The sequence below is a fragment of the Chanodichthys erythropterus genome, chromosome 1 (assembly GCF_024489055.1).
Source record: "Chanodichthys erythropterus isolate Z2021 chromosome 1, ASM2448905v1, whole genome shotgun sequence".
NCBI lineage: Eukaryota > Metazoa > Chordata > Actinopteri > Cypriniformes > Xenocyprididae > Chanodichthys > Chanodichthys erythropterus.
In genome coordinates, this window is record NC_090221.1 from 10,541,522 (window position 1) to 10,556,067 (window position 14,546).

At 37.5% G+C, this 14,546-nt stretch overlaps 3 protein-coding genes across 9 annotated transcripts in view; 2 read left to right on the plus strand and 1 right to left on the minus strand.

The window, feature by feature from the left end:
- The first annotated feature begins 428 nt into the window (after positions 1–428).
- gabrp (gamma-aminobutyric acid type A receptor subunit pi) lies at positions 429–5,961 on the plus strand. Its single transcript, XM_067377725.1, has 10 exons — positions 429–454; positions 2,205–2,288; positions 2,361–2,473; positions 2,557–2,624; positions 2,707–2,924; positions 3,052–3,134; positions 3,257–3,394; positions 5,122–5,274; positions 5,365–5,558; positions 5,644–5,961. The coding sequence occupies exons 1-10, from the start codon at positions 429–431 to the stop codon at positions 5,959–5,961; spliced, it is 1,395 nt and encodes a 464-aa protein (XP_067233826.1).
- Positions 5,962–6,981: 1,020 nt separating this feature from the next.
- Positions 6,982–8,424, plus strand: pttg1 (PTTG1 regulator of sister chromatid separation, securin). 3 transcript variants are annotated; one of them, XM_067377846.1, is made up of 6 exons: positions 6,982–7,108; positions 7,358–7,456; positions 7,536–7,687; positions 7,779–7,851; positions 7,934–8,083; positions 8,165–8,423. In XM_067377846.1, the coding sequence occupies exons 2-6, from the start codon at positions 7,366–7,368 to the stop codon at positions 8,248–8,250; spliced, it is 552 nt and encodes a 183-aa protein (XP_067233947.1). In that variant the 5' UTR covers positions 6,982–7,108; positions 7,358–7,365; the 3' UTR covers positions 8,251–8,423. The 3 variants fall into 3 exon arrangements, with proteins under 3 accessions (XP_067233947.1, XP_067234103.1, XP_067234033.1); XM_067378002.1 differs by having other exon boundaries at positions 7,060–7,108; positions 7,364–7,456; positions 8,165–8,424; XM_067377932.1 differs by having other exon boundaries at positions 7,071–7,108; positions 7,328–7,456; positions 8,165–8,424.
- A 926-nt stretch (positions 8,425–9,350) lies between these two features.
- Positions 9,351–14,546, minus strand: part of afap1l1a (actin filament associated protein 1-like 1a) — a 39,154-nt gene continuing 33,958 nt past the window's right edge. For 2 of the 5 annotated variants that reach the window (XM_067387612.1, XM_067387599.1), the window contains 6 exons: positions 13,648–13,793; positions 13,489–13,546; positions 12,259–12,370; positions 11,753–11,920; positions 10,563–10,738; positions 10,098–10,470 (listed from right to left, as the gene is read on the minus strand). In XM_067387612.1, the coding sequence (XP_067243713.1) occupies positions 10,231–10,470; positions 10,563–10,738; positions 11,753–11,920; positions 12,259–12,370; positions 13,489–13,546; positions 13,648–13,793 (900 nt within the window). In that variant the 3' untranslated portion in view covers positions 10,098–10,230. Of the gene's footprint in view, positions 10,471–10,562; positions 10,739–11,752; positions 11,921–12,258; positions 12,371–13,488; positions 13,547–13,647; positions 13,794–14,546 lie in introns of all 5 variants that reach the window. The other 3 variants (XM_067387623.1, XM_067387616.1, XM_067387603.1) reach the window with 3 other exon arrangements.

The window sequence follows — 14,546 nt, forward strand, 5'->3', positions numbered from 1 at the left end:
TGCATGTCACAAGCCACATGACATTGTTAATGACATTGATTTATAGGGAGCCAAGCAATGAAAGAGATTCATCTATAAGACTACAGGTGCTATCACAGGCATCCGACACAGCTGTGCACATGTATGAGAGTGGGAGAGAGAGAGAGAGAGAGAGAGAGAGAGAGAGAGAGAGAGAGAGATACTAGGGGGAGGTTGGGGGAATGAGGGAGGCAGAGAGAGTGAATATTCTCAGAGCCAGTCAAGTGACGAGTGTGAGGGAAGCCATGCTTGGACGCAGGAGACACACTGCGTGCTGAGAAACAAAGAAACAATAAGAGATTTTGAAGAAAGAAGACCCAAGATAAAAGAAAACATCTTCATCAATCCGAATTTTACAGGTACACCAACAGAGAAAGAGACCAAGAAGAAGAGTGAAGGGTAAAGTCACAATGATTTGCATCACAGACCTCCACAGGTAACTGCTGCCATTGTGATGTTCATGCGGCATGACAGACAGTAGATGGGGACAGCTGATGTATGGATAGATGAGATGGAGGAAGAGAGGAATAATTGAATATGAGAAAGAGATAGAATATGTAGTAGGAAGAATGAGATGAGTGGCATGCCTAAGAAGATGGAACACTGTTTACTTTCTGGAGAATATATTTGATAGTTTTTGCATCTGGCAAATGTGATTTTAAATTAATGCAATAGTGAGGGCTAGTGGAAAAGATATAAAAATATACATTTGAAATTGCTGACATGATAATGTCAAGATTTGTACTCACAACTCAGGGCGCAAAAGGTCTATTTGACTCGTTTAGTCATAGACTCGCACTGGCATTTTGAAAGATTGCTCTAATCTAAAAGAATCCATTGAGAAAAGAGAGAGGGGAGAGAGAGACTTAGACATAGAGAGAAAGAGAGTGAGAGAAATGGTTGGTGGGGGCTGATCTGTGGTAAAATGGTCCAGCGCCTTTCATTATGGACTGCTCCTTGTTTAGGTCCCATGACAATAACTGCAGTGGTTATTGCTGGTGTGTCTTCAGGCAAGGCAATTAGCTTCATAAGCTTAAAGTAAAGAGAAAGAGTGACTGGGAAGATGTGCATTAAATAAAATAGTACATTAATGAAAGGTTGTGGGTGGTGCAATTGTGTGCGGGCAGAGATGACTGCTGCCATCTTGTGGTAACGTTCTGGGACATTAAAGTTTACATGGTTGATGGGTACTTGTGAGGGTGACCAGCAGTGTTGCCAAGAATTGGGCTACTTTTACACTGTTGCTGCGGGTTGTTTTGTCATTTTCGCGGCTTGAAGCGACCCCAAATAACATATTTAGCTTATGGAATGCGAATTTTACCAGGAGAACCCTACCAAAAACGTGGATTTTACCCACTGCAATGCAATTTTTAACAGGAGAGCCCCCCCTGAAATGCAACTGGGCTAGTTTAGGGCTAGTTTTGAGTAGCGATTGGAAGGGGTTGTGAAAACCTGGCAACCCTGGTCAACAGGATCAGTGTCCTGGGAACTCAAGCTGAGAGACAATGCAATGCAAATGGAAAATTAATACTTGTGGACAAACAGTGTTTGAATGTGTTCAATTAACTTATTACAGTTGCATTCAACAATGTATTAATACAATTATCAATTAGAAATTGATTACTGTATTAATACTGCAGAAAGATATCAAACAATCGCTGAAAATCTGGAATTTTTTAAACATGCCTGAAAAGTCATGGAAATTTCTATATTGAATACATTTTTCCTCAATCAAATGTTTGATTTATTAAATATACTGTTCTGTTGGGTTATTTATTTATTTATTTTTAAATTGCTTTAAATCAAAAATGACTAAAAAGGTAATGAAGAAATTATGACTCGTATGTCAAAAACAATGGGAACCCTTGCAAATTTCCATCAATCTGAGTTTTATCATCCACTTGATAAACTGCATGAGAAGCTAAAGCTCCAGTTCTTAGTTTTCCAGGCATAATTTTAAAAAAATTCTCAATTATAAAAAAATAAAGCCAGAAGTCTAAAGCATTTCAAGTAGCAAATGTGGAATACAAAGGCACAATTGCAAGATCTTATTCTCTAATTTGTATAATCCCTGGAGAAAAAAGTGTGTGGGCTGACAAAAAAAAGTGGCTTCAGAGCGACTGGTCATAATCTGTTCTTAATAGAGATGATTTTAACAAAACTTTTTTCTTAAATACTCTTCACAGCCACTGCTCATCTGTATCACATTATCACAGAATGCTGTTCCATCTTCTGTTCTGGACGAGTCTGTTTCTGTTAATTACAAACGGGTGAGTAAAGTTATAAACATCTGACGCATTGAGACTAAGAATCAACATTGTTAACATTTCTCTCTGTCCTAGTGAAAGAGGATTCTACGGAAATCAGTACGGCGAGTGGAATGATTCGCAACTGCAGCCCACCATACAGAAGCTGATGAAAGGCTACAATCGATACCTAAGGCCAAACTTTAACGGTGAGGGCCAACTGCAGTTGATTAAATATAGATTGGGAATTAAAACATGAATAATAGAAAAACACATTTCTTTGTTCCCACAGAGGGGCCTGTTGAAATTGGAATGAGTTTGGATATTGCCAGTATTGATGCCATCTCTGAGATTAACATGGTACTAATCAAGTTTATAATCTGTAAACTTTCTTTGATAATATTCAGACTAATGGGATTCTGTTCCGTTCACATTCTGATAGGACTACACAGCCACTATTTTCCTAAGACAACGATGGCGAGATTCCCGACTGATATTCCCTGGAAATGAAAGTCTGAGTCTGGACGGACGGCTGGTTTCTTTGCTGTGGATCCCCGATACGTTCATCCCTGATTCTAAGCGTTCCTTCCTCCATGATGTCACTGTGGAGAACCGTCTGATCCGCATCTTTAGCAATGGCACTGTGCTCTATGCTCTCCGGTAAACACTGAATCTGAATTTACAACTTCTTATCAAAGGCTGAACAGCTGCTCCAGGCAGATGTATGTGTGTCTGGGGGACCTTCCTACAGAAATGGTTCAATCAATATTCCTCCTTTTCTCCACAGCATAACAGCAACCATCGCCTGCAACATGGACCTCACCAAGTATCCTATGGATAGACAAGAGTGTACTTTGCAATTAGAAAGCTGTAAGCATTTTTACCCTCAAACACATTAAATGCACATGAATTCTACTTATTTTATCTTATTAATTATTCAAGAGCAGGCTGAACAAACCCTTAAACCTGTATGTTTGTGCATGCATGTTCAGGGGGCTATAATTTACAGGATGTGGTGTTTTACTGGACCCGAGGGAATGACTCAGTGAAGGGGTTAGATACGCTGCGTCTGGCCCAATACAGTGTAGAGAGCTACTACACAATGGTATCTGAAGCGGTGTATGAAACAGGTACAATCATCTAACTCAATTATGAATATCTTGACCACTTTAACATTTTATTTAGCTGAAAAGTACCAGTCAGTCAGTCAGTCTTATATTCATACATTTGGTAGACGTCCTTCCTCCTAAGCGGCTTACGGCGCAATCATGGTTTTACAGTGTCCCAAAAAAGCATTTGGACACTTAAGCCTGACTTAAAGATGTATGAATGCCACTGCATTAGATAACAAAAGATCATCCAAAAGGCCCCCCCCCCAAAGGAAATAGCACAAGAACATATTTCAAGAGAGCAACCAAATATTCACTAAATAACAGAAAAAGTGGATTAGTGCCAAGCAATTGTAAAATAATAAAACCATCTTGAGATTAAAGTTGTTAAATTTCGAGAAAAAAGTCGAAATAAAATGTTGAGAATAAACTCGTTAAATTACGAGAAAAAACTTGTTAAATTTCAAGAAAAAAGTCGAGATAAAATGTTGAGAATAAACTCGTTAAATTACGAGAAAAAAACTTGTTAAATTTCAAGAAAAAATGTCGAGATAAAATGTTGAGAACAAAGTCATTCAATTACGAGAAAAAAGTCATTAAATTACGAGAACAAATTCGTTAAATTATGAGAAAAATGTCATTAAATTTCGAGAAAAAAGTTGAGATAAAATGTTGAGAATAAAGTCATTAAATTAACGAATTTATTCTCGTAATTTAATGAATTTGTTCTCGTAATTTAACAACTTTTTTCTCATAATTTAATGACTTTATTCTCAACATTTTATCTCAACTTTTTTCTTGAAATTTAACAAGTGTTTTCTCGAAATTTAACAACTTTAATCTCGAGATGGTTTTATTTTTTATATTATTGCTTGGCCCTAATCCTCTTCCGTACAAAAACACTCTAATGTAGATAACAAAAATAAGCCGAAACAAAACTATTTAAAAAAATATATAATCAGAAGTGTCATGTAGGGACTATTGGGAATGTCCTTTTAGTGTTTTTCACTGTAATTTATATGGTAATTCACAGTTTTTACATGCAAAAAACATAAATTTGACAGCATTTTACATATAACACAATTGACCCTTCGTGAAGACCTGCACCTTTTAGTTACTGTTGCTATGTCCGACAAGCCATGACGTTCTCATGCCACACATCATGTTCTCACGCAGTGTAAAATACATCGCGGAGCAAAGAGGAAGCTGACATCGCGTCGACAGACAAGGCAGAGCAAGTTACGTTTGATATGAAACAAAGTCTCGAATTTCAAATTTTGTAATTTTTAAAGAAATTTAAACAGTAAATACCGTTTTGTAGCTCTTTAATGTGTCATGACGGATTGCTGTAGCGCCTCAGTTAAAGCGGCTCGCGAACAGATCACCTCTTCTGACTAGTTAATTTATAGCATCAAATAAACACGAATGAACACAACAAGGAATGTTGTTTCAACCACGGAAAGACGTCAGTCCACAACATTTTTCAAGTTCAAGTCCACAATGTTTATCTACTAACTCCCCTGACTGCGTTGTCGGACATAACAGCGGATTCAGCATTATGATTGGTTAGATTGCCTGTCAATCAAACTCCCGACAAAGGGTCATTTATAAACCATTTACAGTTTTCACCGTGTATGGCAAGGTAACTTGCAGTTAACAAATTAACCACTTTTAATGTACCACTTTTATAGTATTTTTTGTAAAAGTTGAATGTATGAATCACCTGCAGTATTCTGGATCTGTTGCAGGTTCTTACCCGAAGCTAGTGCTCTACTTCGCTTTGCGTAGAAATGTGCTGTTCTTCATTCTGGAGACATATGTGCCCTCAACATTGCTGGTGGTTCTGTCATGGGTGTCTTTCTGGATCAGTCAGTCCTCAGTACCAGCTCGCACCTGCATCGGCCAGTGATTCCAAAAGTTTATTACTCTAGCAAACATGTGCTATAAAACATTTCTAGATAAACTAAATATCAAATCCATTTATTTGACAGGGGTGACCACTGTTCTTACCATGACCACACTAATGATGGGTGCCAGGACCTCGCTTCCCAATGCCAACTGCTTCATTAAGGCTATCGACGTCTATCTTGGCATCTGTTTCACCTTCATCTTTGGTGCTCTGCTGGAATATGCCTGTGCTCATTTCTGCACCATGCAACACCAGACCATTGTAGATGTGCAAAGGGTGAGAAATCTGTGGATAGAGGTTAAAAATGACACATTTATTTTTTAAAACTAATTAATTACATTTTTAAATGAACTTTTCATAGGAACTACTCAAAGAATTCGAGGAGTCAAATGGTACGACTCACTTGGTCAATTCAATGTCACCCAAAAAGATGAAGACGGAAGAGTCCATTCAGCAGGAGACACCTGAGCAATCTGTTGCATGTGAAGAGAATGAGGCCATGGACAAGAAGAAAGAGAAGGTGTGCAGTTTGTCCTCTGTAAAGCAAATGTCTCGCCGAGCAGCATCCATGATGAGTATCGAGAATCCAAACAACATTGACAGACACTCACGAATACTGTTCCCTATGGCATTTCTCCTCGTCAATATCTTCTACTGGCTCTACTACCTTTTATTCTAACGGATGGAAAACTCTACCTCCAATCTCCATAAATGAACAAAGTATTTCACATATGACTGAAAAAGTGAAAAGACTGTTGACTACCCATCAATTCCAGTTGAATAGTGCCCTATACCACTGAGCTGGACTTTTACATGGTTCACTGTTGCATTTCTACACAACAGTGAAATGGACACATAAATCACAATAGGGACACATCTGCAGTAGGACACAAGGAAGGACGCTGTTGTACGTTGCCTTCATGTTGCTGATTTATAAGGGTTCAATGCTTTACCTGTTTTTTTCTTCTTATTGCTTTGCTAGGTAAACGTAATGCACTGTAGGGATGTTGTAAACTCTATAAGCACTGAGCAATCTATATGCCATTAAGTAAAACCAATAATGGGTGATGTACAGTATGCATGTATGTACAGTGGGGTCCATAAGTCCATAAAAATGCAAAACGAAGACTATTTAAAGTGAAATAAATTAAATATTTAAGATTAAAACTTTCTAGGGTACAATTCAAATAAGCAAATTTGTGACATTAGCCATGTTAACATTCAAATAAAATATGTAGCCTAATATGCAGGCTTATGAAAAATCTGACTACTTAATCACCCACTCATCCATGCATCCATTTACCTTCCAATCTACCCATCCACAGATCCATCCATCTCAAATGATTTATTTTGGATCATTTGTTAGCCCCCCCTCAAAACTTGCACAGCGCACCGGCAAACGTAATTATTATGAATGTGTAGTGAAAAAAACACACTCTAAACCCGGATTTTGTCTTAATGAAACATTTTAAGTGGTCATTACTTATTCATTTTTGTGTCATTACTAAATCAAATTAGTCGTTTGCACTAATCATTTGAAATATTGAGTGCACGGATCATGTTAAGCTGTGATAGCTCGGAATGTTATGCTTAATCAGGTAAACTGCACTGTCCATCTTCTATTGCTTTACTCAGTCAAGCCATAGGGTGGCACTGTCGCGCTTACGCAATAAACTAAGAGCATCGTCTGGTCAAAGAAGAAAATACATCAGCCAATCAAGAAGCAGGTTGCCTTTTAAAACTCAGCCGGGAAACTCGGAACCAAAACAAACGTCATTTTGCTCGTGCGCTTAGAGGAGGATACGAATAAACACAGAAAAGAAACGGTAAGTTCTCAACACCTTCTTTGTCTGGTTAAATAGTATGATTTAGATTTTAGAGACAGACTACAGATTAGTTCAACTGGCGATATGTATTGATGAAATCCGCGTCACTTTTGTTTAATATCCAAGATGAACTGTTTCGTTACAAATCACTAATGGCATTATTTAAACCAAACAAGGCGTTTTTTTTACTTGAGTGTAATTTGTATCTTGACGCTGCAGTGTTTTTTAACCTGTCAACGCTGTGTAAAGCTACAGACATGGACGCCATGATTTACCTGGATCAGGAGAACGGCAGACTGACCACTCCAGCCATCAAATCTCGCCAGAACAGACTGCACTCAGCTCCAGGTACCAATGGTCAGACACATATGCTTTTTGTGCTAGAACCATAAGTGTGATTAATCATTTACTCGTACAACATTTTCAGATCAGTGCTTGAGAACACCTCTGACAGGAAAGCCTCGTCTCGGAGCTCCTCTGCAATCCAGCCGAAAAGCTTTGGGAGTCATAAATAAGGTTGTTGCCACTCCAGCAGCTTCTCATAAAGCAGAGGAGAAGACTAAACCTGCCGAAGCCAAGGTTGGTTCTTGAGATTATAAAGGCTTCCTTCCTACAGAGACCACTGTATTGAAATCATTTGCAGGTTGATTTTAAATACATGTTTCATCAGTGTAAGGTGCTTGTTCAGCCTGCTGGTGAGGAGTTGCCAGAGATTGAGAAGTGCTTCCCATACAATCCAAGCGGTAGGCCTGACTGTCTTTATGGTTTTGGAATTTTTTTTATTCTCTCTCCAGCTGTTGATTCTGTCCTGTGTTAAATTTGTAGAGTTTGAGACCTTGAGTGTTCCAGATGAAGTGTACCTCAGTCGTTTCTCTCTGGCTGGTTTGGTTAAACCGACTTGGCCGGCTGCTTCACCTGTGGAAGAGCTTATTATGGATCCGTGTTTGCCACTCTCACCTGTAAAGATGCCCAGTGGTAATGAGTACATTTTAAAGTACTTTAAACATAATGCCCAATTAAGCTTGTATATTTATTCCATTATTTTCTCAAATGCAGCAGTGGGATATGCTGATGAAATGGAGGCCTTCCTACAGACGATAAATGAGCTGACCGTTGACTTGCCCCCTGAGAGTGAATTGTAATTGGTTTTTTTTTATTTTTTTTTTGTGATCATTGTACATTCTGAATTTAACCGTTAATAAACTTTTTTAATAAAATTGTTCAAGGGCATCTGTTGATCAGAATCTAAAGATTTTGTTTTGAGATTTGTCAACTTGAGGGCTTTTTCTCTGATCACCAATGTTAAGCTCTTAAAGGTGTTATTTCATTCATTAAACCTTTTTAATTGGCTTTTTTGTGTGTGACCCTAAATAAGAATGCCAGGTTCTGCAATAGCTGTTATTGACTTCCTGGACTTTTCTACATCCTACAAACACTTGTGGAATAAGTGTGCGTATAGTGCTAACACTTTACAAAGTGGTCTCATTTAACATTCATTCACTAAAGGATTAGTTCACTTTAAAAAATTTTCCTGATTTACTTGCCCCCATGTCATCCAAGATGTTCATGTCTTTCTTCAGTTGACAATAAATAAAGGTTTTTGATAAACATTCCAGGATTATTCTCATTATAATGGATCGCCTTCCAAATGGTTCTGTAAATAGAATAGGGAAGGTGTAAGACCGCATAAGCTTTTTGAATACGAAAGTCCAGTTTGGGCGGAAGCACTTGGAAGGCAATCATTTGTTTATATAAAGCATTTTTATTTTTCAGAAAATGACAGCTCGTTTCACTAGATAAGACCCTTATTCCTCATCTGGTATTGTTTAAAGCTGCACTGAAACTAATTTTGACCTTCAACCATTTGGTGGCCATTGAAATCCATTATAAGGATAATCCTTGAACATTTTCATCAACCTTAATTTCTTTTCAACTTAAAGACATGAACATCTTGGATGACATAGGGGTGAGTAAATTCTGGAAAATTTTATTTGAAAGTGAGCTAATCCTTTAACATGAACTAACAATAAGCAGTTTATTTTACAGCGATTATTAATCTGTTAATGTTAAAGTGTTCACAGTGCATTATTTGCAGACACAACTTTTGATTTTAATGTACATTACACACATGCATACAATTATTTTTATTCATATTTTAGTGTCTGTTCAATGCCCAGTTTTTAGAAACCAGTACTGCGTTCCCTTCTTTTGGCTGGTTTGTATAAAATCTCACAGAAACACTGAAACTGAATTCCCTTGCAAGTCTATAACTGTGACAAAGGAGCAAAGTTACATTTTTGTCTTTATTAAAATAATATTCCCATCTCCATGTCTAAAGACATTTAAAGTGCAAATTTTACTCACATTAAAAGGTGGTAAAGAAATTGGGGGAGGAAACAAAAGGTTACAAACCGGAGTATCAGATACTATGAAGCAAGATTTTAAAAAAGAAATGTTAAAAAATATATATTTACAATTTTAATATATACATTGTTATTAGCACCACTTGGTTAAGAGCTGGAATTACCCCAGAAGTATAAGCAATTGAGTAAAAAAACAAAACTGTACAAATCAGTTACCATGCCTCTTTTAAAATAAACGGTTTTAAATTTCAATACTTGGAGTGGATTGCCTTGCATGCATTCCCATCCTCTGCTTCCTTTACAACTTGACCACATCTATTTCTTACACTTTCAACTGGCAAACTATTTCCTCATTCCCCCCTCTCAATCCTTCAAGACTTTTTGTGTTTGTAACGTGGATCTTCACAAGACATTTGAAGAGGACATCATTTGGCTGCAAAGTATTGTAATACAGCTGGTGCTTTGTCATTCTAACTCCACTGTAAAGTTACAAAAGTGGCAGCCAGTCAATAGAGTTGCATATACAGCAGTCTGTGTTGGTTGAAGTCCTCATATTAATCTTGAAATGGCACAAAGTCTTAAGTCTAGGTCTTCCTGATCAGCAGTTTCCCTAAGTACCCTTCTTCGATTCCCATTCCTGGTTAAAAACAAAGCATTAATGTTTAAGTTACTCACACACACACATACAGGCCTATTCTGCAACATATAAGATCTTAATAGCAGGACCCCAAAGTAATCAATGAAACTCTGACTGACTAATTAGAAATGGACTGAATGTTTTAATGTGATCTCTGTTGATGCAGCAAGCTGTTCTATTTGCATTATCTGCCTTTTGATGCATTGCACTGCTAATGTTGTGACCACTGATGTGTTTACCTTGGCTTTCTGCATAACATTTCCCTTGGTGGATGCATAGATGGAGGGAGGTCGCTTACGCATTTCAGATGCGCAGTTGACAGGGACAAATGACTCAATATACTGAGTCTCCGTCCTTTGAGTCTTTAAGGAAAGAAGGTAGCATATTAAACAACAGACAACCCTTTTGATTAAACTATTCATTCTAATATTTTCCTTTTAGGTCAAGTCAGTACCTTGCTTGTAGGTTTAGACTCTGTAGGTGCTCCCATTTCTCCACCAGCCAGAGATTTTTTCAGGTTCTCCTTCACCTGCGTGAGCTTGAGCTCTAGATCCACACGCTCACCCTCTTTTACCCGGCAGCTGTCCTCCAACTGAGTGACACGCTCCTCTAAAGCCAACCTCTGCTTATCTGCACATCAATACATAACTAGATAAAGTTTGTCGAGACAAACTTTAAGTTGGCTTGAAAAAGCCAGTCCAGAAAGTTTGAAGTAGTTTTAAAAGTTTGAAAGTTTAAGTTTTAGTTTAGTAGTTTTGATAGATTTAGATAGATAGATAGGGTACTCAAGGCGGTTACTAGGGTGTTATGTGGTTGCTAGGGTACCTGGGGTGGTTGCTAGGGTGTTGCTATGCGGTTGCTAAGGTATTCGGGGTGGTTGCTATGCGGTTGCTAGGGTACTCTAGGTGGTTGCTAAGGTGTTGCTCTGCAGTTTCTAGGGTAGTTGGGGTGGTTGCTAAGGTGCTGCTATGCGGTTGCTAAGGTACTCGGGGTGGTTGCTATGGTGTTGCTAGGGTACTCTAGGTGGTTGCTAAGGTGTTGCTACGCGGTTGCTAAGGGACTTGGGGTGGTTGCTAGGGTGTTGCTATGCGGTTGCTAAGGTACTCGGGGTGGTTGCTATGGTGTTGCTATGCGGTTGCTAAGGTACTCGGGGTGGTTGCTATGGTGTTGCTATGCGGTTGCTAACGTGTTCTGGGTGGTACTAAATTACTAAAAACAAATTTATGAGCCGGTTGTTGTTAGATTCCATTGGTGATTTCAAATATGAAATTTAAATCGAAAGCTTGGCGAACAGTTTTGGAGAATTTGATGTTTCCCCATTCATAGAGATAGGAGCTGCATGATGGCGTTTCAAAGATGGCCGCCGAGTGAAATGACTTGTCTTAAAGGGACTTTATAAGCAGTAATTCGGAAGTTTTTTATTATTATTGAAGTAAACGTCTTAGCTAATAGTTAATTATTAGTGAGAATTGGACCCTAATCTAAAGTGTGACCAAAAATAAATTATGAATTTGAAGTACACCTGAAGAAGCAATAAAAAGCTATTTTGCTAGTAAAAGTGGCCATAAATTCACTTCTTTTGAAACCAAACCAATGAATGCGGAATAGTAGGCATAGAATAGACAGGAAAGCTTTCTTTCTCACCCGTTGCACCCTTCATCTTCTCCTTTGCCTCTTGTTTCTTCTTCCGCAGTGAGACTAGTGTACTTCTGATACTGCCTATTTCCGTCTCCAGGTCTTCTTTTTCTTTCAAGTAGCGGCGTGCGTCCTCCTGTGCCCGTGTTTTCCCATACCTCCCGTATTGATTTGCGTCTGAAATGTCAAGTAAAGTTCAAAGATCAGACCCTAGGAGTCTGTGGGAAGCTGACAAAGCTCTTAGCACTTATTTGGTGAGAGAATGAGTGTGAAAATGCAGAGAGCTGTAGATCAAACCAAAATGTCTTGTTAAGCTCAGGTTACATTGTACTGACTGCTTTTGATGTGACAGCGCGAGAACTAAGTAAGGTTAAAATAAGCCAAAATAAGCAGTCAGCAGGCTGCTAATAAAAACTTAAAACCATCTTATTTTATATGTTAAAGTGAACGCTGGATCTAACAGCTGTGTTTGTTATAAGCAGAACCGGCACAGTGCAGAGTGTGACGGGACTCACTGGAGCCGTGGCGCTTTAGGGTGATTTGCGGACTGGGCTTTCCTGCGTCACTGCTGGAGAAAGAAGAACGACGCTTCGTTTGTGCTCCTCCCCTTAACCTCTCATTTTCCTGCTGAAGAGAAAAAGGTGTACCAGGTTAGATACTGTTTATATAAACAACTGTACAGTATGCTGCTTCATATGGGTCAATCCACAAAATGAATGTCATTTCTGTTTCTCATATAACCAATGCGTAACAATTGATTAACCATAAAGAGCTGATGTTAATTATGTTTTTATAAACATGTCGACAAATATCCACTAACTGATATTGTTTTAATAAAAATTCAAGTGTAATAAAACATAGAATTTTGTCTTTATTTACTACAGTGGTTTTGTCATCCTGCAAGACATATCCTCATATGGGGGGCTTTGAGAACATTTTGAAACATAATTTACTGTTTTGGCTAGAGATTCAATATTAAACTATTGAACAATGCAATATAACCATTTAAACAGAATGATCCATATGTTACGAAAACAACTGAAGTAGATAAAAATATGCATTTTAAAAATGATGAGATAGAAAAGTTTTTAGTTTATTGTGTGCCCTGATTACGTACAGACGGGGAGAACTGATTCTTTTCTGTGTGGGTGTCCGAAGGTTCAGCACAGGTTTAACAAGCCGCTAGGAGGCCAGAGGCCATGACGACTGAACCTGCTCTAACCCCTGATTACTGCAGACAGAGTCATCACACACTTCTCATCTTTCATTAAATACCAGTCAGGGCACATGGATATATTTGACCTTCTCTAAAACAAGCTGTGTTTTAATCTGATGTTAAGAGCTGTGTCGTTCTCATAAAGAAGACTTTTCTTTAAACAAAGAAACAAACTTAAAGGGTTAGTTCCCCCCTTTCAAGGTCTGCGTGAACTAACCCTTTAAAAAAAGAATTTAAAAAAATTAGACTTAATAACTTCACTCATGACTGAGTGTTGTTTACACTTAATGTTTGTGTATGATGCATGCACATAAATGTTGGGAATTTCTTCAAAATGCTTTCAATGTTAGTTGGAGCACATGAAATGAAGTGCTTTTATGAGAACTGCTTTCTTTTGGAGTGAAGTTATTATGTGAAGCATATGGCTTCCCCTGAGGAAAAAGATTGGAACTACCCAGCCACTGTGTTAGAATGCATGCAAGCGCACACCCAAATGTTTGTTCACGTGTTATCATGCGTGCCCACAAACCTCTATGGCTTCAAAAGGGACCTCATCATAGGTACGTGAATCTGTGGAGGTTGCCCATCTAAATAAACAGGAAAAGAAACAAGAACAGTTAAGGTAGTCAAAACAACATGATGACCCAATCTGTTACTCCACCCCTCGTCGCCTTCACCCTCAACTCACAGGAAAGAGTGACGGGCAGCCGTGCGGATGTTGGCAATAGTTTCCACATCTACATAGTCATAATGTAGGGACTCGGGGTCGGCAGAGGAACCGGTTTCTGCCAACAGGACTCCCAGCCAGCGGCCCATGTCCTCCGAACAACTCGCCTAACACAACAAACACACACAGGAACAAACATGAGCTACAAGCACAAACAGAGCCAGAGACAAAATATATCACACACAGACATAAACTAAGATTATAAAATGGACTGTCTGGACAGAATGTATTCATCACACATGATAAAAGGAGTATTAAAAAAAAAAAAAAAAAAACGATAACATTTAATGATATAGCAGTGTTGTTATTGTTAACAAAACTAAGACTATTCAAATTTAATTTTTGTTAATTGAAATAAAGCTGAAATTAGATAAATGCTAAATGAACTAAAATTTAAATGAAAAAGTTGAAGTGCTTAAATAACTGAAACTAAAAATGAAGCCAAATAAATATATAAATAAATATATATATATATATATATATATATGGAAAAAATTAAGAGACCACTTAACATTGAGTTCTGAACTTGGAGTGGTCTCTTAATTTTTTCCATAGCTGTATATATATATATATATATATATATATATATATATATATATATATATATATATATATATATATATATATATATATATATATATATATATATATATATATATATATATATATATATATATAATATTTTATATATAAAACTGACAAAAGCACAAAACAAAATAACTCAAAATTGAGCTAAAACTAAAAATATAAAAATAAAAGCTAATTCAAAATATAAATAAATATTGTAATAGTATTTAAATAATATTAATAATCGAACATTTGAGATATTTTAATTGTATTGGTATCAGCTGATATTGTAT

What these genes read in the sequence shown, in the direction of transcription:
- gabrp (XM_067377725.1), top strand. Translation starts at nt 429, where the DNA reads ATGATTTGCATCACAGACCTCCACAG. An exon ending in CCATCTCTGAGATTAACATG is followed by an intron (nt 2,625 to 2,706) that starts GTACTAATCAAG and finishes ACATTCTGATAG; the next exon opens with GACTACACAGCCACTATTTT. An exon ending in ACCAGCTCGCACCTGCATCG is followed by an intron (nt 5,275 to 5,364) that starts GCCAGTGATTCC and finishes TTTATTTGACAG; the next exon opens with GGGTGACCACTGTTCTTACC.
- pttg1 (XM_067377846.1), top strand. Translation starts at nt 7,366, where the DNA reads ATGGACGCCATGATTTACCTGGATCAGGAGAACGGCAGACTGACCACT. An exon ending in CTAAACCTGCCGAAGCCAAG is followed by an intron (nt 7,688 to 7,778) that starts GTTGGTTCTTGA and finishes ATGTTTCATCAG; the next exon opens with TGTAAGGTGCTTGTTCAGCC. An exon ending in CTTCCCATACAATCCAAGCG is followed by an intron (nt 7,852 to 7,933) that starts GTAGGCCTGACT and finishes TTAAATTTGTAG; the next exon opens with AGTTTGAGACCTTGAGTGTT.